Source organism: Cyrtonyx montezumae, unplaced genomic scaffold (assembly GCF_038088225.1).
Source record: "Cyrtonyx montezumae isolate F1298 unplaced genomic scaffold, pur_monq_1.0 scaffold_14, whole genome shotgun sequence".
NCBI classification, from domain to species: domain Eukaryota; kingdom Metazoa; phylum Chordata; class Aves; order Galliformes; family Odontophoridae; genus Cyrtonyx; species Cyrtonyx montezumae.
In genome coordinates this window covers 10,640,724-10,664,686 of record NW_027071870.1, presented here as the reverse complement: position 1 = coordinate 10,664,686, position 23,963 = coordinate 10,640,724, and the positions used below count along the sequence as shown (strand labels likewise).

General features: G+C 36.2%; 1 protein-coding gene across 2 annotated transcripts in view; it reads left to right on the top strand.

Annotated features, from left to right (window-relative positions):
- Nucleotides 1–23,963, top strand: part of ZNF438 (zinc finger protein 438) — a 40,559-nt gene that overhangs the window by 4,610 nt on the left and 11,986 nt on the right. The window contains exons 1-2 of one of the 2 annotated variants that reach the window (XM_065731451.1): nucleotides 6,332–6,409; nucleotides 19,218–19,274. In XM_065731451.1, the coding sequence (XP_065587523.1) occupies nucleotides 6,352–6,409; nucleotides 19,218–19,274 (115 nt within the window). In that variant the 5' untranslated portion in view covers nucleotides 6,332–6,351. Of the gene's footprint in view, nucleotides 1–6,331; nucleotides 6,410–19,217; nucleotides 19,275–23,963 lie in introns of those variants that run through there. The other variant, XM_065731452.1, reaches the window with a different exon arrangement.

Below are 23,963 nucleotides of genomic sequence, written 5' to 3'. Positions count from 1 at the left end.
TCAGTCTTGGTAAGGAGGCTAGTTCTGAATGTGCTTTCTGTTAATTTGTTAGCTAGTGGGAAGATTGCTTGTTTATCTCACTTTTTTTTTCCCCCCCCACTCATTGTCTGTCTGCACTTCAGGAACACCTATTGCTGCTGTGCAGTTTATGGTTTATAAGAACACAAATACAGGCTAATTTTCAGTTATTTTGATCACAGGTTGCTATGTTTGAGAGCTGTGCCAACTCACTCTTGACATGCATGCATAATGATGTACTTAATGCTTAGTGGAGCCTGAGGGATTTGTTCTCCTGTAGTGAAAAAACTGTTATTTATTTGTACAGTAATCTGGAGAGGAGGATAGCAATAAATCTTCTGATTTTTCTTGAGATGGTGCTCCTTTATCTTGTGCTTTATAAAACCATGCTGCCTCCTGCTTTGGGTGTTTGTGGTCTAATGGTGATTGTAGCAGCCCTTATCATTTTCCGGAGAGATGGGATTTGAAGTAGAGGAATGTATCCTACTTATTGCATGCTTAATCAGAATGTACTGGAAAAGTCTGCCTTTTTTTTTTTTTAAGCAATTAGTGTAGCAGAATGAGTTGCTGGAAGCATTGTATTTGTAAGGTATGTAGTATACGTAGTATACTTGCTCTGTTTTCCTCAGGGCTTATAGGATCATGGTTAGAGTATGCTATTCAGATTAGGAACAAGTCTTGCTATAGTTTGTGCTGACAAGCAATGTAGATGTACTGTGGTAAGAAAACAGGGTGAGCCAGCTTGCTTTTTAGCTGCTGCACTTTGAATGGAGACTAGGTACAGTTGAAGAAGTAAGTTTGACTTCAGCAGTGACTTTTTGGCCTTAATTTAGTCCTTTGCTGCACCACACCTGCCACATTCACATGCTCATTCTTAGACATTCTCATGTGTTTCTTTTGTATTTTGCATATTTTATGTTCCATAAGCTTTATTTCCTTAGAGGCTCTACTGAGTAACTCCAAATGAGTATTGTTCTTGCAGGATTTCATTCTGCATGCAGAGCTAGTGATGACAGAGGATTATCTGAGATGTGAAAGCAAGGAAACAAAATGAGAATAATGTAGAATAGTTGAGGGTAAAAAAGATTTTGGTAATGAGTGAGTCATATGCAAGGTGTGATGACTGTGGTAGTGCTGTTCTGATTTGTGACTGTAATGGTAACTAAGGAAGCATGGTGTTTAAGTGATTTATTGTTTTTTTTTCTTAAATCAGGAAGCTACTTTTAAATTCTGTTTTTGGGGAGATCACTTGTACACATACTATAGTGGAACTTATTTTTGTATAACGTGATGAGGAAACAACCACTATAGTTTCTAATAAGCATATTTGTAAAAGCATTGATACTTGGTTGCTTTATCGCGTCTCTTGTCAGGGATATTTTCTAATACTTTAAATTATCATCTAACAATATATCTATTAGTTATAGATATATTGATAATAACAAGGTATTGCAATTTTCCTTAGTGCGAGCTTAAAAAAAAGCCTCTCAATGTGGAATTTTTTGAATCTCATTTGAAGGGTATGTATGTATGATTATATTCACTTGGTAACACGGCACTTGGAGGCCTTGTAACTGGATTGAGCTATAGCCTGACTACTCAAATTCTCCGTGCATCTCTAGAGAATAAAAATCTCTTTATCATCAAACACATAGGGTAGCTTGGAGCCATCCCATTGAGCTATGGCGTTTATTTTGGATTCTGGGGGACTCGTTTTTGTAAAGTAGATAATTGAGCAGGTTAGTATTCTTGCTTGGATAATGTGCTGTTTGTTTTGGAAGGAAGTTTCCTATGACTAAATAAGAACAAGATGTGTGACCACCTTCCAGGGAGGAGACTGTTTGGTCAGCGTCAAATTAAAAGGAAAAATTTAGAAGAGGCAATTGCCCATTTTTACATAGTGTTTGAAATGTTTTCATTTTTCTTCTGAGCTTTAATTATATGGTATGCGAATGGCAACAAGAAAGGCCAGAGGTTTTCTTCTTTTCTTGGAAGTATAGCTTTATCACATCGTTGGGAATTTATAGCCTAGTAATATGGCGTGTTTTTTCCATTCCTGTGTTTTACAGTTGGTTTGTAGAGCCTCATAGTTTGGCAGCAGAGTGTTCAGTTTTTCATGATTTTTTTTTTTTTTGGCATGAAAGGGTTACTATTCACATTTCCTGTGCAATTCCTTCTGATCTTGCTGGGCTGTAATTACTTACTTGATGTTAAACATTCCCAGGCTCCTATAACCTTCTAGCCTGCTTGCACTGGCCAAGTTTGTCCCAGGTGATCGTGTGGGCGAACCTCCTGTTTTTAAGGATAAAATCTCTGCTTCCTGTGTAAGATAGGCCACATACTCATTCCTTTGCTGTGCAAACCCAGGAGAAATCTTTTTTTTAATAATAAAGTAACACATCAGCCTTTCAGAGTCAGATTTAGCAGCTAAATTCATGACAAATGAAGTGTGTGGGTTTAGAACTTGCTGAATCTTGGTTAAATGATTTCTAGTTCACATTAAAGATTCTTTTAATTCATTTGGAAAATAGGTCATCACTTCTGGACATATAATTGCCAAATGGTTTTGAGGATGTTTAAATATAGAAGTACTTAGTTGAGCTTCCAGGGTTTTTTTGTTTTTGTTTTTTCCCTTTGAATTGAAATGGGAGGGTGCTACTGGATTTTCTCCTTGATGGATAGTTCAATTATCACATATTTCTTTTAATTTTCAATTTGTAGTATGTGAGCAGCAAACAAAGTATTATTTTCCTTTTTAATATGAGTATCTGCATACAGCTGAAAAACGTTGGCTTTGGAGGTGTGGGAACTGCGGTGCTCTGTTCTGCTGAGGCATTGAAAGCTTCTGTGTGCTTCGTTTAAGCTGTTCCTCAGCTCTCCTTTGAGGGAGCCACCTGTAAGAATGCCAGTTGAGTTTGCTTTGTGACCTTTATGCTGCTTTCTCACAGCACCCAGAAAGATGTGGGGTGGTGATAGTAACCGAGTGACTGTCTCATGAGTGCGTAACTGTCTGCTCAGTGGGGCACAAATAAATAAAGGTAATAAATAGCAACTGTTCTTAGCTTGATTCTTGTACATTCCAGGTGCTGTTCCTTTTAACTGGTGATTTGCTAACGAAGAATGGGATTAATGTGTTTTAATGAAAACATCATTTTATCAGGAGGTGTTGAAGTTGATGGTTTAGCTGTAGCTGGGATGCAGTAGGTCTTCTGCCTAGTTCTTAACTGAGTTCTTTGTCGTGTAGCTGGTAACATGACTGTCAGATGTGTGTATTTGTTGTTAAACTTACTGGTGTGTTACTCAAACACACAGGAAGCAGAGCCTGGAATAAAATAGGAGCGCTAGATAAGGAAACCCACAAGAGCAAAAATAATAACCAATTCAGATGAATACAGTGAGGAATTGCATGTTGTATTGTAATTAAAAGTAGTTTGTCTTGAATTTACTTTGTGAAGTGCTTAGGATATAACAAACATAACTTTCTGTTATAAACTTTACCTTTGCACTAAATTCCCTCTAGTTTTGTTCTTTAAATTACGTGGCTTCAGAGTTCTATGCAAAGTATGTTTTGTCTTTTGTGCAGAAGACTCATTAAAGGATATAAGCTAGTGTTGTTATCTTGTGCCATCTTTCTCTGCATGCTCACAGAGTACAGAGAAAAATTGAGTGGTTTTAGCAAGCTAACATAAAATTAGGGAATAATTGGCATTAGATGGGTTTCTTAAGCTTTCAGACAATGTACTCAACTGTGTTTTTATATTCAGAGTTCTACAAGTTCTCTCCTTGAGGAGACATGTAAATTACTGTTGTGACAAAGTGTATAAATATGCCTAGGATTTGATAGTAATTAATTCATTTAACTTATCTAATGCACAATTAAGTGCCTCAGTTTGAATCAGGCTATAAAAAGTAACATAAACAAATGTAACACACATCAGGTGTAATGGCATGCATTTTTGTAGAACTGTTTTTTGTAGGCAGTGTTTCCCCACTTTCCAGGTTCACAAACTGGAGTCCAGTTGTGGAGTGCTGCTTGACTAGATCTTTGAGGGTGGTTTTTATATTGCTTATTGGAGTGACTTAATACTTCATCATGTATACTTCAAGTATTGCTAAAATATTAATTAGCATTCTGATAGTTATTTACCACTGGTGCATAAAACAATTAATAGAATTTTCCAGTTTATTTGGATTTGCCCTAGTTCAGAAGTGGCTATGTATCCACCAATGGGAAAATCTCAGAATGCATGCTTCTTGTGATGAAAAAATGAAAATCAGAACAAAACTATCTTTCAGGATCTCTTTTATAGATACTGTTTTTCCTTGGCTACTTACATGAGATGTACATCTATTACACATTTTCTGCATTCTAGGTTTCATCTTTGGTTCTCTGTATTTGTGCACATACGTTTATGTATTAACACTGGTTATTGTTATGTGAGTTGGCTATAGTCTAAGTTCTTAAATATAAGCATGCATGAGGTCTTTTTGCAAAGCTCTGCCATAACGTGTTATTTACATACCACATTTTAATTCCACCTGTCTGCTCGCTGTGCGTGTTTAGTAATGCTTCCTGACATGCTGCAGGTATTTTTTTTTTGTTCTTTATTTTAATGTACCCCTACTGAAATAATCACTGTATTTTCTTTCAAAGCACTCAAGCCTTATTATGTAATACTTACCATAAAATATTGGCAATGTAATATAGGTTGGAATGTTACAAAATTGGGCAGTGCAATTAAAGCTCATTCAAGCTCGTTGTGATATGTCTTGCCCTATATCTCTTCCTAGTAGAAGAGTTTTATGAGCCAAGATTTAGAAGAATTAAATACTCTGATTCTGTTACCTGAAAGTGAAAATGTTTGACCTAAAAAGCTTGAAACAAATTTAAGTTTGTCAGAGTGTATGCGAGGAAGAAGAGAGGAACAGACCAGCTTGTCAGACTGCAGTTATTTGTAGAGCTTTTTGTCTCAAGAATTATATTACCCATTTGGTAGCACTGATTTTAAGGAGAGGAAAAACAACAAAACAAAAAAAAAACCCAAGACCTACCAGCTGCCATCTTTCATTTAATATAAATTGCATGGGCATGATTTTTGTGTAAAATCTTTAAAATGAGATAATACACTGACAAAACAAAGTGTGCTTTAAAGAGCTGGCACTGAAAATGGTAAATTTTCAAGCAGATGAGAATCTTTGTTACTGTCATGAGTTGCTTAGAGGAGTATTGTCAGACTCAGCCACGAAGTCCTGTGTGTTGTTTTCTTTTGAAGTAGTTGAAAATATGCATGGCTACTGGTGATATGCTTCACACTTCTAATATTTAACAGTTCTTATTTCTGGACAGTTATTTTTGGAAGTCTCTCTTTTCAAAGTTTGCAAGGCATGCACTCAACTTGTATTGTCATGTCAACTGCTAAGCGAAAAATGTGGAGGGAGTGATTTTTGGAGGCAGTATAAACCTGTTTGCAATAGTGTGACAAACAAGATCCCAGGTGTTTCTGTTATTTCTGACCACGTAAAGGAACATCAGAAATTCATTGTTAGCTTATTTGCAGTTGTTGTTGACTGGTGAAAATACTTTGTTCCTGGTAGATATTTATAGAAATAAAAATGGCTGATAGGCTTAGGTAATGCTGTTTTACTGCAAAGCTGACCACAGCCAAAAAGGAAAAGTACTTTAAGCATACCTGTAGGTATTTTTTTCTGTTCCAAGAGAAAACAAACAATCATAACATTTTAACGTTTAAGATGAAATAACCACAGAAGTGCTGTCCCTATTTTATGACTTTCTAATTGTATGCTTTTAGATGAGCAGTTTTAAAGATAAAACTATTTTACAATTTGAAAGGGATTTTGAAACAGAAATATATTATTCTGTGTAGAAAGGCTTCTGTTTTTGTCGTCTGGTCTGATGCTTTAAGTAGTTTTATGCTTTCTGTGTTATCTATCAAAAGTATACATATTCTCTAGATTTCTTACTTAATGATGGCTTCTTTCAAAAAAATCCTGTCCAAAGCTTTGTGTTTCAGAAACTAAGTTCATTCTTCCATCTGTATAAAATGAATTTCTTTTTTATTCTGTGGTTTTCATTATTTTTTACATCCAGCAGGTGTTACAGCTACTGCAGTGAACAGTTGTACAAATACTTATAAATTTCATGTTAATGAAGCCTGAAATACTGGGGAAATGAGTTACCTATCCATCTGTAGTCAATGGTAATGTGTATTTTTTGATTAATCAAAGGAATGTGGTTTTTAGTGGGACACTTTATCAGTGCTATTGCACATCTTTCTTTATTTTTTTTCTTAAGTTTAAGTCCAGGCTTATGGCATGATCACTGACATTCACATGCTATGGATCATGAGGCCTGCATACAATAAAGCATGCAGTGAGTAAATTGCCATATCCAAAATACTTGTAGAAGAGAAGTAGAAAAGGTCTTTCGTAATTCAACCATTAACTTTCACAGTTAGTGCCATTAATATTTTTTCTATCTCCTATTCCTTCTAGAACTCTTCAAAAAAAAAAAAAGCCATTTTGTAGAATCATTGAGTGGCTTTGGTTGGAAGGGACCTTTAAAGGCTGTCAGTTTTGCTCCCTGCTGTGGGCAAGGTTGCCACCCAACAGATCAGGCTGTCAAGGGTCTATCCAACCTGGCCTTGAACATGTCCAGGGTTGGAATGTCACAAGTGCTTTAGGCAACCTACCTCACCACCCTCTGAGTAAAAAATTTATTCCTGACACCTAATTTAAATTTCTCCTCTCTTAGCTTAAAGCCATTCCCCCTTGTCCTGTTGCTTCCAGACCATCTAAAAAGTCAGTCTTCATATTGTTTGTAAGCTCCTTTTAAGTACTGAGAGGTTGCCATGGAGCCTCCTCCAAGCTGAGCAAGTCCAACTCCCTAAGCCTTTCTTTGTAGGAGAGTGCTCCAGCCCTCTGAGCATCTTACTAGCCCTCCTCTGGGTTCTACAACTCTGCATATTTGAAATGGATGAATGAATTATGGAAAAAAAAAGTTGTCTTGTTTAAAAAAGAAATACCAAGTGTTGAGCACAGATTAAGTTATTTCACTGTCAGTGAGAGGTTAATGAACTTGGTAGAAAGTGAAATTGATATGTAGGATTTTCTGCATTGCCTCAAGGGAGACTGTTTATTTAGTCTTTTTTAGAGAAATATATTCTGTAATGTTCTTTCCATATTAAAAATCCCTTCTAAATGTTTGAGATACTATATTCTTTGTCCAGACTTATGTACTTCTGGTACTTAGTGGAAGTTAAACAAAATGATAAATTACACCAAATTGTAGTTTTCTAATGAAAATGGTGTGGACCCAAGTAATTTGTATTTTAAAACATTTTAGAGGAGCGTATACTTGAACTTCTGTGGAGCCAGAGATGTCACTACAAAACCTTCTGCATTTTCCCATGGTTTTGTGTATTAAATGTTTTTTGGCCTATCTAAACACTTGTGATAATTCAGAAGACATATGAACTGGTGCTGTGCTAGTGTTTTAGTTGACAATGTACAATAGAAGCTCTTAACAAATTTAGCTGAGGTGCTAGAAACATAAGTAGTTCCTTAAAACTCATGTTAAACAAAGGATAACTAGGGAAATTCAACCAACTGTATGTACAGGGAGTTTGTGCTGGTAAATCAAGTTGCTACTGGTCAATTTCTGAATCTTCTGAAGTACTTGTTTGTGCATGTATGTATACACGTGCATATATACAGGTGCATATATCTGTATGTAGCAAATAACAGCCATGTTCTGATTATTCCATATAGATTTTTCTTTTTGATTTGTGTTGGATCAAATAGAATACATGTATTAGGAACTGATACAGTTTTGCACGTTATCTATATAGTAGTTATTCTTGGCTCTCATCTCCTACTTTAACCTTTCAAACAAGTGCAGAGTTTGAGGAATATGTGAACTTATGAATCTGAACAACTGGAGAGTTGCTTGTTAACTTATATACTGCAAGACCAATTCTTGTATGAAATGTGATTTGTTTGTGTAAAGTAAGGTAAGAACGGGGGTTAATTGGAAGCTGATGATGGAAAGTGCTATGTGGCTGGGAGACAGGTTGACTGAATGATAAAGATATAAAATCTGTGGGTAGTAGAGTACGATGTAGATCTTTAATTGCGTAGAGTTTTCTTTCTAAGATATAAAAGCTTAATAATGATAAAAATCTAATAACAGGCATAGATGGTAAATTTCTAATGTACAGAGACACAAATATTCAATAAATTCTGTTCTCTATTCAGAAAGACTAGATAGTGCATTTCATATCTCACCTCCTCTGCCATTAGCAATGGGAAAAAGTATTATTGTACTAGCAGTTGTTAACATAAAATGCTTTTATGTCTATTTCATTGACACCTACAGTTACTAAAAAAGAAGCTTTGAAACAAGGTGAATTGTTAATATTAAGTTATAACAAATCACAAAACAGTGGAGAGATTCTAGAAGACTGGATGGGAGAACTAATGTGGGGTTAGTCAGCCCCCAGCTTGTGTTGCTTTATGGGGTTATTCATATGAAGGCACTTGGATTTGTATTTAACTTCATGGAGTTTCATAGATTATGACCACCCTTTGTTCCAGCCTGTCTAGGTCTTTCTGTATAGAAGCCTTGCATCAGCTCATGTTGGTTCCAGAAATTTCAGTGTTAACTTGTTTCCACTTTATCATCTTCCTAATACATTTCTTACTGATTTGGCTGTGAGGATACCATGGAGAACCATATCAAAGGCATTCCTAAATGTATTCACCCTAAAAGGGTGAAAAATGCCCACTGTTCTCAGTTATTTCTATGACGGGGTGATTTACCCTTGATAAATCTCTCTTGACTGTTCCCAGCCTCCTTGTCCCTCACATGGCTGAAAATGGCTCTGAGGAGTGTTTGCTTTGTAAGCTTGCTGAGGGGCAAGGTTAGTCTGACTGGCCTGTAGTTCCCCAGCTCTTTCTTGACTGTCTTGAAGATAAATGTGCTGTGTGCCATTTTTCAGTCTTTGAGAATCTCTCTTAGTGCTATGCTGTTGTCTTTAAAAGATGTTAGAGAGCATCCTTACATTGATATTTGCCTGCTTCCCCAGTGCTTGTGGATACATCCCTAGTGTTCCAATGGATCTGTACAAGTCCAGTTGTCTGTAGGATTCTCATAGTGAATCTGTTGTTGGTAAAGTTATGTTAGTATCAGTTTTCTCCTATATCTTCTGTCACTAGGTCCCCTTTTCACTTACACATTAGCTGTGTTATGTGTCAGAGTCTTTCTTCTGTTGCTGGAGTTGTTGTACAAGCTGTTTTTTCATCCCTTCATGATACCATGGCAGGTGAGCGTTGCCTTTCCTAACTCTATTTGAGCATCTTAAGCAGTGTCTGAAATGATTTAAACTCTACTGAAATGTAGAGATGCTGACTATGACTACTGAAGTTTGGTTTTGGCAATGAAACAGGAGCTAGTCCCACTTGCCTAACTAGTCCCACTATCCCTAACTTAGGGATTTGATTTAGTAGTTGGGTAGGGATAGTGATAGGAGGATGGTTGGACTAGATGATCTTGTAGGTCCTTTCCAACCTTATGAACCTATGAACCAAAATACATATATTCTTTCTGCTAAGCAGATTGAACTTCAGTTTCAGAATTTGAAGGATTGAAATAATAAGCACTATAGGTATCCCAAAAATAGTATTGTTTTTCTGGGAATGGTTGAAAATGTACTATTTGTCAGACCACAGAAGCCTGGTTGCTATAAAGACAGCATGCTTAATTGTTTTTTTCTCTTGAAGTACTAATTCAGTTTTGTCTTGCTTAGATTGAGATTAAACTAGTAAATTAGGAATACAAATATGTTTAGGAACAGAAGGCAAAGCTGGCGACCCAGAGAGAAAGAAGAATGTTCCCAGGGTTAGCGTAGTCTGAGCACCACAGCTGGTTGCTGGACATTAGCCAGGAATAATTATGACTTGTTTATTTCACATATTTTTCTCCATGAACATGTTTGGGGGACACTTCATTAAGTATATCTAATAGCCTTTGAAGCTCTGTACCTTTAACCTTTTCTTTTTTCAAACAACTAACAGGGTGGTGGATACAAAAATGAAAAAATAACATTAGCAAGGATTAACTGCACAGTAAGGAGAATGCAGTATAAGTGAAGGAAGGCAGTGTAGTACGATAGGTTAGAATTCAATTTATTCTTTGCCTGTTTATCTGCATGCAGGTTTTCTGTAATAAGGTATGTTTTATTGGTAACATTGTGCAGACATGCAGTAATAAATCCTACAAAATATATCATTTAAGTAGATCATAGAATTTGGATATACATGTTATCTGCAGATCTTGTCCTGTATGCTACGTGGCAAATGGTTTTCCAGTATGAACAACAGGCACTATTTTGTGTTGCTTCTGGTCGCTGGTCGATCAAGCAGGATCTCCAGATGATGTAGTTAAGCCTGTGGAATACTTTGTCTAAATTTTCTGATTTGTATTAGGAAGTGTACTTATACCAAGTTGACTAAAACCCACAAAACAAACAGTTCCATGATCTGCTTGTTCATAAAAGAAATAATGTCTTGGTCCCTTTGGCCCACCAGTTGATGTGAGTTGCATCAGACTGCTGGGAGCTTGCAACCAGGGAATCAGGGCATTCCGAGTAGGAGAGCTCAAAGCAACGTGTCCTTTCCTGAAAGAGGAGATGAGTATGACTGTAAAAGCAAAGAATGCAGACTGAACAGCTGAACGTCTCTGCTAGGACTGAATATAACAGTTCGGGTATGCAGCAGCAGGAAGGGAGGATGGTGCTGCCTCTGTGTTCGTAGCACACAGCTGGGCAGTTGCTTCTCTTGGTGCAGTCTTCACAGGGGTTCTGTGGCTGAAGTCTGATGATTCAGCTGTGGAAGCTGAACTGACTTCAATTGTGCAAGAAAATGTTGAATGCATTGGTTGTATGTTTAGAGTTTTTATCTAAATGGAAAAACAAAACAAACCCAAAACAAAACCTGCAGTGTTTATTAGCACTTAAGGTGCTGTACTAGGGGTGGTTTTGAGGGAGCTAAGTTTCTTCTTACAGCCTTTATGGTACTGTTTTAAATTTGTGACCAAAACTGCTGATAACAGAGCCATGTTTTTTTTTATATTGTAATTCCTAATTAAATAGTGTTTTAAACATAATAGTTACACTTTCTTAATTATGCTGAATATTTACATATCTTGTTTTGAAAGTATGTGTTCCTGAAGTGAAGTAGGCTCTTAGCTATGCAGGAAAAACAGGTCCCTAGCAGTGAAACACTGACAGACTAGGCAGCAGTGCTGTAGTTGCAGTTTGGGGGCAGGATCAGCATAGCACAAAAGCTGTCAGAGCAATCCTTAATATAACATGTGGCAGGGTTTAGTTTTTGCTGAGGGTAAGGTAGGCCTTAGAATTTGTTGTACTTTGATAGGTCACAGTCATAAAAGTTTGTGTTAGAGGTCTGTCCTTTTTGGAATCTTGCACAGACAAACACCTTAAAAGTGATTAGTCAGGAGGCAATTTGGATTTTAACATACTGGGAGTATATATTACCTTGGCCTAGCTAATCTGTTGCTTGATCAGCTAGTTCCAAGTTTGCCATCTCTTTTTCATTTTTGCTGTGTACTGGTATGTTCCTTTTATTTATTTTTTTCCAGCTCTTGAATGCTTATTTTGTTTAAGCCTGCAAATAAGACTCTTTGAAGTTACTTAAAAAAAAAAAAGTACCGAAATTACTTTTAAAAATATATATGTATGATGGGTATAGCTGCACTAACACAGGTGTTTTTATCAGGTAGAGACTGTGTCTTTCTGTAGCTATCTAGTTTCCTTTCTAAGGAACTCCATAGCAGGAATTCTTACATAAACAACTGTACATGATGCTCACTTTACATGACGTAGGAATAGTTAGTACTATTCAACTTTTAAGCTGTAAAGTCAAAACCAGTACCATTATTTGGGTCAGAATTGCAAAGAAAATTCACCTTGCAAAATTTGGACTGTTTTTTTGATTGCTGAATTTTTGTCAGCTGTTGGTTATCTGTTTTCTAATGTGTTAATGATATCTCCAGACTTTATTAAAATAGGAAAGATTCTGTACAGAATCTTTCCTGAGTGGCACTTGAGACTGTTTGTTTTTTCACTCTCCCCTGAGGGAATCGGTGTCCAGGTAACCTAAAATACTATAATCCAAATAGAAGTAGTTATTAGGGATTGATTGTTTCTCATTTAGTTTTCATGTAATTTCAAGCAGGCTGTGATTCTGTAAGACTTCAGTGCCATGTTTCAGGTTTCAGTTGGTGAGCTTGTGCAGGTGAATTTATGTTCTTGCCATAATCATTAAACTTTAAAATTGAATTTTATGGTGGTGTTATCTTAGATACACTCAGTGCTTCAGAACTTATTTGAATACATTTTGACTATGTGTATCTAAAATATGTTAGGACTTCTAAAACTTCTAAATTAAGAAAATAGAGCACTTGCTCTTCTATCAGCATTGCAATCCTGGTTGGTTATTTCTGTGGTCTAAACTGATAAGATCCTGAAATTGATTTTTTTTGCTGGAAAAATGTCACTAAACTACCAGTAATAGCTTATTCCTCAGCTGTTCGTGCTGAAGAAGATGGAGAAAAGGAAGTAATATGCAAGTAGTGTTTTCTTGATCTTTCCTTTAGTAATCTTTAATTGTTAGTCACTTTATCAAATGTGTAAGCCTCCATCTGCTATTTGAAATTGCTTGTTTATTTTTAATGAAAGAATAAATTGGGGGAGGAAGAAAGTTATGTGGTACTCTGTTAAGAAGTGTCTTTTCTCACTGCCAGTCATAAAGTCAAATTCTTTTTAATGCTTTTGTGGAGCATGAAATATGGGGATACCTTTACAGGTAATTCTGAAAGCGTGGTGAAAGTCCTGGAAGAATTTGTCATCTGTACACAGGCTCAACGTTACTGTAACTTTCAGATTATCTATTTGGCCAAGTAGTAAATGTAATCTGATTTTAAAGGGTATTTGTTGAGTTGGAGGTTTTCAAAACTCACCTGGACGAAGCCTTAAACTCAAGGCAGGATGACCCTGTCTTGAGCAGGGAAGTTGGGCTGGAAGCCCTGCCAGGATCCCTGCCAGCCATAGTGTCTGTGTGAGTACTGTGTATGTAATTATGGTTGTTGCTCTAATGTTAAGTTGTGCTATAAGTGCAGTGCAGCTGCTGTCTAGTATTTGTGATATTTTTTACCTGAAAGGAGAGCTAGTATACTGCAATGAATACATAGTGCAAGACTAAATTATATATTCTGTGCTTATTTGGCCAAAGCAATTATTAATTATGAATGTCAATAAAGTTAAAAAAAAAGTCTCAATTTAGTCATTACAAACTCAATTTTAGCTTAAAAACTTAAGGATGTACTGCAGTTCCACCAAGAGTGATATTTCATATTGCTAACAGTAAGATCTACAGGTTCTGTCTCACGGACCTGCAGCACTGAGAACTGCAGCAGATCATGTTAGTGACTTGGACCAAAACAATAAATTAGTGTGTATTTTGGGGCTAGGATAGCACAGGAGAGAGCAGAACAAGAAGGAATTGTGTAGTTTGAATTTAAAAATCAGTTCAGAAGTACTCATTGCCAAGTAAGAGTACTAGGTGTTTGTCTCATGATTTCAAAAATATCAGAGGTCTTTGGGGACAGGACAAGGGGAAACGATTATAAAATGAAGCATAGGAAGTTCCACACGTGTGTGGAAACTTCTTCACAGTGCAGTGACGGAGCACTGGCACAGCTGCACAGAGAGGTGGTGGAGTCTCCTTCTCTGGAGACATTCAAGACCCACCTGGACACCTACCTGTGCAACCTGGGCTAGGGAGCTGCTCTGGCAGGAGGTTGGACTCCGTGATCTGTAGAGGTGCCTTCCAACCCCTACAACTCTGTGATTCTGTGAATTTACAGAAACGTGGAAAAATGTGTTTAAATGGTCTAATGATAGTCATAATAACAGCTTTTCTGTTCTTTACTCCTTTTAGTTTCTCAGAATGGTGTTCTTACATCAGAAAATAGATTTTACAGTCATAAATATTCAGCTGCAATTTACTGTGTACACTTAAATTTTATAAAATGTTGAATCAATATTTCTCCATTCAGTTCATATTGCTGTCGTGCACACTTCTATGTAATTCTTCTCAGATCCTTGAGCTTACTCTCTTGGAGATATTTACAATTGTGAAATAAAAATTACTGTGACTTCTTAAGCTGTCTTCATCAGTAGAAAGGTTTTGAGATGTCCTCATTTGTGGTTGTGTTATTCTTTATTAGTGCAATTGAAGAAGTTGGTTTCAAGAGATGAGTCTCCTGAAGAAAAGCAGTTACCTTCACTGTTCTTTTTTTTTCTTTTAAACCAAAATATGCAGTCAAAAGCTGAACTTACACTATGTTGTTTCCTAAGTAAGCTTTTATCAACATGCTATTACTGGAAGTAGCATAGAACCCTGTTATGTAGGCACTGTTCCACTCTTGACAGATGGGTGTAATGCAACCATGCCAGAGAGCCATTATATAGATCACATCGAAGGGTGTGAGGTGAAGAATTTTTGTCCAGGACTGCCACTGAATTGTGGCATTCAATCAGCTTGAAGTTCAGGAAATGTGCTTTGGCTGGCCCATCACATAGGATGACCAAACATGTAAAAATAGCCTGAATTTTAAGTTCTGATTGTTTTTACTGGGCAGGGGTGGGGGGGGGGGGGGTGGGAGGGGAGACCAATTGCAGTGAGGTTTCTGTTTTTTTGGCTTCTGCTGAAGTCACCTAGTGGGCTCAGCCAAAAGAATTCTGCTACAGACACACATTTCTCCCTGATTAATTACCTAGCTATGGGAACATTAGCAGTATGTAATCTGCCTTGTTAGAATGCTGTTGTTTTACTGTACTTATATCTCTTTGGATACATAGTTGTAGGATAAGAAGCTACCGATGTAGGGTGAAATTTTGGGATGAAAATAGGATTAAAGTTTGAATTTGTGAGAAACAAAAATAAAGCTTCTAACTGAAAATTTGCGTTGTGAAAGCACTTCAGGCTTTTGGCCAGTACAGTTACTTGAACAAATGCTTTCATGTGTTGCAGTAGTCAGTCTTCATGTATGTCATTGTCATTTCCTCAGGATTTTTGTTATACTGTGTAGCTTCAGTGTTCTAATCTTTTATTTCAAGTCTAACTCAGCCTTTAAATACTTAGATTGTGCTGGCTTTCCCGGAAGTTATTGTTAGTGTACTTTTTGGGGAGCTTGGTTTCTAAAAAGTTTCTATGTTGGGAAACAGTGATTGCATAGAATCATTTAAAAGATGACACAGTATGTGAAAGAACAGGTGTGAAAAAGGAGGTGAATGAAATAGCTTTTTAAATATTAATCAACATTTAATGGACTTCCGTTAGGAGGATGTATTTTCTAAACTGTGCCTAATACTTCTTTTATGGCTAAATATTATTTCTTTTTAAATTAACTTATGTAATACTGTTTAAGTAATGCTTCATTACATGCCTTGTTTTAATTAGAATTGTAATTAAGCTTAAAATGAAATTATAAAATTTGATGTAATGCTTTTTTTCCAGTACCTGAACTAATATTCACAACATTAGATTGTACTGTCATCAATAAGCAATGTTCTTCTAACAAATGTACCAAAAATAAATTCAGTTAGGGTTATAGTGGTTTAGTTTAATACTGTTAAGACAGTAAGTACTGTAATTACTTCCAGATAGATTTCCCTTTCCAGAGGATAAGATTTTTAGTTTCGATGCCTGCTTAAAGCATGAGAATAACAGTAAAATTAATGTCATAACCTTTACAGCCTGTTTATCATTTTCTGTGTAGTATCCTGAAGGATTTTGTGTAACATCTAAAATAAACATCCTGGTATGGACAAGCATCAAATTAGGCTAATTGAGTTCACCTAATATTCAGAGCCACTGTGTCTGTCAGGACACCAATTTCCTATAAAGACCTATGAGTGTTTTTCTGTGAAGACTACTTTTGAATTATTACAAGTATATGCTTTGGTTGTTGAATACCAATTTACAGTGTAGTTTTAAAGACTACTTTTCTCTTTTTTTTTTCCTTCTGGTATTTGTCCTTTCATTCTGTGGTAACATATGGACTAGTATAAACATAAGAGCTTTTTGTGGCATTAAGATGAATTAGACTTCTTAATTCTATCCATCTTGAACTCCACTTATTTGAAATTCTCTGATCCACAACAGGAGATTTCAAGGGACTGTTCTGTGGTCTGGAGTACTGCTTTTTGAATGCCTATTTGTAACTGTCCTATCTTAGTGTTACAGGCTGAACAGAATAGATTAGTTTAAGATTCTATAGGAATGTACAAGTTTTGTCATTTGGTTGAATGATGTAAAATGATTATATTGGTCCATACTCAGTGCTGTCTTTTGTATTTGGAAAGGAGTGGTACTGGGAGCGTAGGAGTGCTACAAAGTCCATTAGTAAGAAGAAAGTCTGCAAGAATGATTTCCACTTCAGTATTCATTAAAAATTAAGACCAGTGGGACATCCTAAAGTCATGGCCAACGTAACATCTGTTCTGGACATAGGAGTGTGAAATATGTACAAACTGCAGTTAATAATTTTATTTCTGAGATTTTTTTTTTTTTTTTGGAATATGATGTTTTTAGGAGGGAGTAAACGTGACAAGTTAGACTTCCCAGCAAATAAAAGGAAAAAGAATGTGGGAAGGTACAGGTAGTCATATAGATGTTCTATCCTCGAATCCTGTGCATTCAGTCAGAATTTCAGAACTTTCTGAGCAGACAGCAGTGTACGTTTTAGGGCACCCATCAAATGTGAGTAGCTATTGAGTAGCTGTTAACCATGTTACAGCCTGGCTGAAAAATGTCTCAAATTTTCAGTGAGCAAGGACCATTAATCATCGTGTTTATAGAAAAATGTCAGCGAGGCCAGTTTCCAGAGTAGCACCAGGCAGTAGTCAAGAGGCAGCATTGATGTTGATGGGGAAAATGTGAATACAGTAAGCGTGTAAAATCCCCACGTCCCTGGAAGTTTCCTGTTCCCAGGCTGAGCCCGGCGGCCCATTCCACCCATCGTGGTGGGCCCCGGGGCGGAGCGATGCCCCACGAGCCCGCAGAAGTGTGAGCGCGCTGGGCCGTTGCTTAAGCACCACGGACAGAGCCCTGGCGCCCGCCCTCTGCTGCTGCTTGTCCGTTGGAGCTCCGTGTCAGTCAGTTGCTGGTACCTTTCCAAAGCCTCCAAAATGAGAATCAGAAGGACAGGAATTATATACAGCGTGACTAGTGTCTCATTCTATAACGTGCTGGTTTTGTTCAGCCAAACCGAACTATGATGCAGCCATTCCAAAAGCTGTACCATTTTGTGGCAAAGAAAATCTAAGCAGATACCAGCATAATTTTATGTTGTAATTATATTATGTTTTTCATACTTGACTGTTAAATCACTCTGGAAAGAAATTGCCAGCTCTTAACAAGTAGCTGCTTAGTGATTTATGTCAAACACTGTGTGTCAAATAGAGTTGTAAGAACCAGTGTCAAGATTGGTAGAGGTGACAGTGTAATGATTGCTTCACTAATGTATGCTAGTGTTCCTCATTGTAACATCCTTGGAAGATTCTGCTCATCAGTCAGTTATAGAGGATCCATGCAGTCAGATATTTGAAAGAAAACAGATGCTTAAGCCTACATTGTCTGTGTATCTTCAGAATACATTGTCCTGTTGGAAATCATGACATATTCTCTTTCTTGCAGTTTAACTGGGACTTTGAATTACAAGAAACCCATGTTGTGACAAAACTGAAATACAAATGTGTGTAAGCAGTTCACTCAAACATATGGTTTAAAACTCAGTTATGGTTTGCATGAGGTACAAGCATACTGGGAACTATATTGAAATAATAATATAACTGTTGCCATTTTTGTATTTTTAATAGATCCAGTCTTTTTCAACAGGTGAAAATGATATTTACTTTATCAGGGCTTTTTTGGTTATGCTTTTAGAGCACTGTTTGAACAAAACAGAAGGTTAAAATTTGAAAATGTATTATTACTGTTAGTGCGTAGCAGTAGTGAGCAATTTAGTTTTTCAGAGTGAAGAACTGTTGGGAGAAAAAGAGTATTAATGGGCTCACAAATGTAATCTCAGTTCATGAATTGACTGAAGCGTGCTTTGAAAATAAAAATGAAGGCTGAATAGATACAGAACTGCTGAATACACTGGTTCTAAGTTTACTTTTGTTTGCTTAGATAAATTAAAAGATTAGTGTGAAGAAGGTGGTCATTGTTTGCGACCTCTGTACTTCAGCAAAAGCTGCTCATACCCAGAAATAACCACCATTTGAATAAAGTTTCAGTGTTGACTCTGCAAGGTGAACATGTCACACAATAGTGCTTGAAAAAACGTGAAAAAATTGTGTTTTACAGAATGTGAACAGAAACTAAACGTTTGTCAAGGGATCTTCATGGAAAAAAGGACAGTAGCAAGAAAACATCTGCGGAGTTAACATCATTGAATTACTTTTCAGAGTTGTGCAATTTATTTGTTTTTCTTCGCTGTTTTCTTTCATTGTGCTATGTAAGTCTTGAATGTAGTGCAACACTGGTATGATGTCGAGCATTTCAATGGATGAGTCAGTGATTAAGTCACTTAAATTATCACTGCAAAGATTAGCATTTGAGGCCAAGTTCAAAATATATTTGCTAGTGCATTTAAGGAGATTTCTGGTTTTGTATTGAGCCCAGATTGTACATTGTGTCTCAGAATTAGAGTTACTGACTCAATCTGTGAGGACTAAATTGGGTTATCAGTATGTTAAGAAAAAGTATGATGGCATAAAAAGATAGTTGTGTTATTCTTCATAAAAAGTTTTGCTTAGTAGCAACTTTTTTTCTTTAAATGGTGCTTAAAAATGATTTGAAACCTCAGTGTGTACACGTTTTCTTCAATTTGTACATTTATAACTATATAGTAAAGCACATTAAATAACATTTTGAGAAACAAATGTATAAGACAGCTCCTTACATGACCTGCAAAATGTGGGAGTCTTATTGCGAGTCGGTTCACACAGCTATAGACTACTAGTAACTTCCTTTTTTTTTTTTTTTTATAAAAAGCATCACAACTTCTAAGCATGTGTATTTCTTCTTTCCAGGAACATTGTCTTATCTATTAGTGGGCATAATGCAGAGTCCTTTAACTCTTTCTGCAGGTACAGTATACTTTCTATACCTTTTCTTTGAACGATTAGCTATTTGTGATTCAAAATATGGGAGAAATAGTATCCTCCTTAATAAAAGCTTAAATAGTAGGCATAATTCATGCTCTAATTAAAAATTCATTTATAAAAACTATTTATTCTTAAATAATACTTAGGTTAAACAATTATAGAAGATAAGGTTGTTTTCTTTTTAGGACATGGCTAATTAATGTTACTAGAACATTAGCATGTATATAACTCTGCCTGTTTGAATTAGTGGAGTTAAATATTCAGTACAGTTTTTATCCTTATATGTTTGAAAATCATTGTTATATTTGATTCCTATGTAATTGGAGCTCAGATCTATGTGCAAGTTACTCTATAAGACTAATGCAAACAATAAAACACATATCTTCTAAATATAAACTTATTTTTGATTCTTCTTTTCTCCAGCATTTCTGTTCTTACTAATACTTGTCTTCCAACTACATTTCTGCTGTTTTGTCTCTTCAAAAGTCATCTTTTCATGTAGTTTTTCAGTGGAGTGTCTTGAATTTTTTTCTTTGCTATTAGTGAGATTATTTGCACTGCTGCTGTATATCTCCAAGTCTCTAAATGTTCAGCCATAACTTTTATTTCCTTTCCTTGTTATGTGTTGTAATACTGGTGTTTAAGTATGATTTTTAACTTATGCTGTTTTTAGTGGTAGTTCATAAGCGTAAGTGAATGTTTGACGAGTATGACATAAAGCCTAATGGACCCTGCTGAATCATTTTAGACTGTCAGTTAAGTTCCCATTGTTAGTACTTATGTAATTAAGAAAAGCACTGTATATTACTTGTCTGGAAACGCTGAGATTTTGCTGTCATTTAAGTTTATACTTTTATCTGTTCTGTCAAGTCTCTGATAGTTCTGAGGAAGCTATTCCAAGAGGACATCATGTGAATTGATCTTTGTTGATGTAGTTATGTCTAATGGGAGTGTTCTTTCAAGGCAGGTAGTATGTACCACTGAGTAAAGATATCCACCATGCACTGTGCTTTGCATCAATATACTTGTGAGTGAAATACCTGCAATTCCTGCAGTTTAAAGGAGAAAATGAATTAAGGGTATTTGACCATCATGTAGTCAAACTGCTACCTTTAACAGAATATATAGTGCAAAGCTGAAAAAAGAAAATAGAAGTTGATCGTTTTCTTTTTTTGTTTGAGAAAAGTCCATTGCAGTCTGTGTCTGTGAAAAGTCCACCGCCAGCTGTCATGCCGAGTGAGCTCTAAGAGCCGTGTTCTAAATTTTGGAGGTGTTGCTCCTATGGAGCTCATAACCAGATCCTGACCGAGAGCTGTATCATCATGAAATCACAATGCTCTACAAATGTACTGGGCTCACTGTATTTTTGGTGTTCCGTGGCTATTGCTTTTTTTTGTCCTTGTATCATGCATGACCTTTGATTCTTTAAATGTTATGGCCCTTTGAAAATATCAAAGTTATTAACAATTTATTATGATTTATGTGCAGCTCCGCAATTGTACGTCTTACAAATAAAAGGTTTGAAAATGAAAGGCATTGGAAATGGAACCTATCCATCAGCTATACTCGGTATAGCATTTTTGTCAGCCTTTCTGTACTGTCAACAGGCTTGTTATTTTTCAGCTGAGTATGGAAGTAATGGTGATTGCAAGTTCTTTGAGTGACAGTGTAAACTCTTCACTGCTACCATTTGTAATGTAGTAGCAGAAGTCCTCTAGTTTGAAACATGCTCCTTCTGCATATTATTTTCTTAATATTAAAATACAATATAAGAAAGGTGATTTTTACATATACAGTGACCAATGATGTACATTTAAAATAGGTGTGTTTTTTCTGAGTAATGAGAAACAGTTCTGAGATTTCATAATCCAAGGAAAATGATAAAATAAATGAAATATCATATTCTGTCATTCAGATCCATGTAGATATTTACATTTCAACAAGTGCTGGGCTTTTTTATAGTGCTCTGTAGTGACACAGGAACTTTGAACCTTAGAGAGTTAAAATCCCCTTGGATGAGTGGCACTATCAGATTTATAAAATTTTTGCTAAATGTCTCTTGTGAAATAACTGTATATTGTACAACTGTTATGTAAAATATAAGACTATCGTGCTTTTGCTAGGAACTTCTTTAATACTTCCTTGCTTTTTTGAAGTATGAACTAGGGAAGTATACTCACAGGCTGATATAGTTTCACTCCTTGGTTTATTTATTTTAATAAGAAATCATAATGTAACTTTTAAAAAAGTAACTGTATGATTTAGTAGAATTGCTTGATTTTGATGTTAGTATAGTCATTTGATGCTAGGAGATCTCAAACTTCAGTTAACCATGTCAGTGTGTTCCTTAGCATCAGCCCTCGCTTTGCTGGAACCCCTGCTGCCTTTATATCATTAACATAAATGCAGGTGCAAATAGCATTTATGCACTTTGATAGGAAGCAGTTGGAGACATTTCACTGTGGGACATGACACTTTCAGATTGTGTACATCTGTTCAAATAATGTATCCAAGCCAGCGACATGAATGCAAGGATAAAAACATCTGCCCCTGAGACCATTTGCCATACGGCAGATGCTTACATCTTTATTTATGCAGATGGTTTGTGTGATGAGCTGAGAAATGATGAAAGCAGGAAAGTTTGACAAAGATTTCAGGGTATTGCTTGGGATGGGGAAGTATGTTGGTAACAGAACTTAATGTAACTGATTTTTTTTATTGACATCTGAAAAATTACTGATGTTTTTAGTAACATGGGCATATTTGAGATATTAACAACATCTAAAAAATAGTTTAGTGATTTTCTTAAGTTCTGTGCAAAAACTGTACAGCCATTATAGAAGATAGTAGCTTAATGGGAAGGCTGTACAGCTAATAACTTGTTTAATTGCTTTCAGTGGGAAGGCTCAACAGCTTTGCTTCAAGATTTTAACGTTTTCAAGTTTATTCAAAATACTGAGTTGAGTGAAAGGTTTGCACTAAGTAGAATGCTTTGCAGTACTAATGTAACCTTGGGAAGTGTGTAAAGGTTGTATGTTAGGACTTATAAGATTTTTCAGCAGAAGCTATATTTACTGTTACAAAAACTAGATTTTTAGGCTAACTTTTTTCCTGTTTGAAAATTACTGTAGATTAATTGGCTTGAGTCACATATCTAAGCTGAGTTGGCACTGACTAAATGAAAAACAAAACAACAATGGCTTAGACCTCAATGCTTTGGCTGGAGGAGCCCAACGCGGGTGTGGATGGATGAGGCTTTGTGCTACACCCGACTCCCTCTGCTGGACTTGTGTGACCAGGACTTGCTTTGTCTACAGAAGCCGTTGCTACTCAACACAGCAAGCGCTCCAGCTAAACATAATTTGAAGGTGAAATGTAATTATATTTTTACATGTAGCAAGTGAAGGATGTCATCTCTGGCCTACATTCTAGCTGTATTCCTGTTTTGTACGTTGATGCTCTATACAAGTGTTGTCTAATACGTTATCACTTATCAGCAGTGTATTCAATCAGTTCCTTTGCAGTACATCCAGTACAGTCTTTTGAAAATCGGTGCTGCTTTAGGTAACACATGCTAGCATGTAGCTAGCATGGGCAAGTATAGTGATGTCAGAAAGCATTGAAGATGATGGGAATTAAGCATGAAGTGGGGGAAAGCATTCAGATGCTATAATTTTAATTTTCTGCTACATCCTGCACTGGAAGGGCTAGCTATGTTCAGCTGTACCAGAAAGTGATAACTTTCTGTTCTGAAACCAAGCATTTTTAGCCGGGCTCTTCCTGTACAGCAAATGAAAGTGGACATCTACAGGGCTGTGTTTCCTTTGAAAAATATCTGAACTATTTGGAGTATTGTGGAGATCCTTTAATCTTCGTTTTTGTTTTAAACCTTACTGGAATTGAATATAGGTAGCAATGTTTTGGATATCTCAGGCAAAGCCATATAATTGTCTTCTGAAGTATACTTTCTTATGATAAAAGAAGATGGGAGGGAATAGCTTAAAAAGCATTCCCAAACAGTAGCTATAGAGATTCCTCATTCAAAAGATAATTGGGTTGGATCATAGTGAAAATAAATGAATTATTTACAAAATCTGCCTGAAAATACTCTCCAGAAATCATCTAAGTTTAACACTGTGTTCTGTGTTCTGGTCTTTTCTTTGAAGAAGAGAACAATAAAAGCTGTTCATATGAGAAGACTCAGAACAAGTCAGACCATGTCTAACCATCTTCTGATCCTTTGCTCATCTTTAGTGAGGGAACACTTTTTGAGGTTTGTAGAGCAGAAATCATCAGACAGATGCTTATAATTTCTGATGTTATACAGATTTGCTCTGTGGGGAGCCTGTAAGACAAAGGAGTGAATTAATCATTTGTTTTCTCTTACACTGGGCTCTGTTCTTACAGAAATACTCTGACTTTAATCATTTTATAGAGTATCAATTTTACATTAACAGTCTGACTCTTTTTGGTGCTTTGTTTGCACATTGGCATTTGCAAAAAAAAGTTTGGGATGTTATCTTAATTTCCTTACTGCAACAATAGTAAACAAAAACAGTAGTAAATGTTTTCCATCCTGAGAGGGGTGGAAGGAAAGTTAAATTCCCAGTGAGATGAAGATTGATTCTGTTCACAGCTTATTTGAAAGGTGAGCAAGAGTCTAGTTGGAAA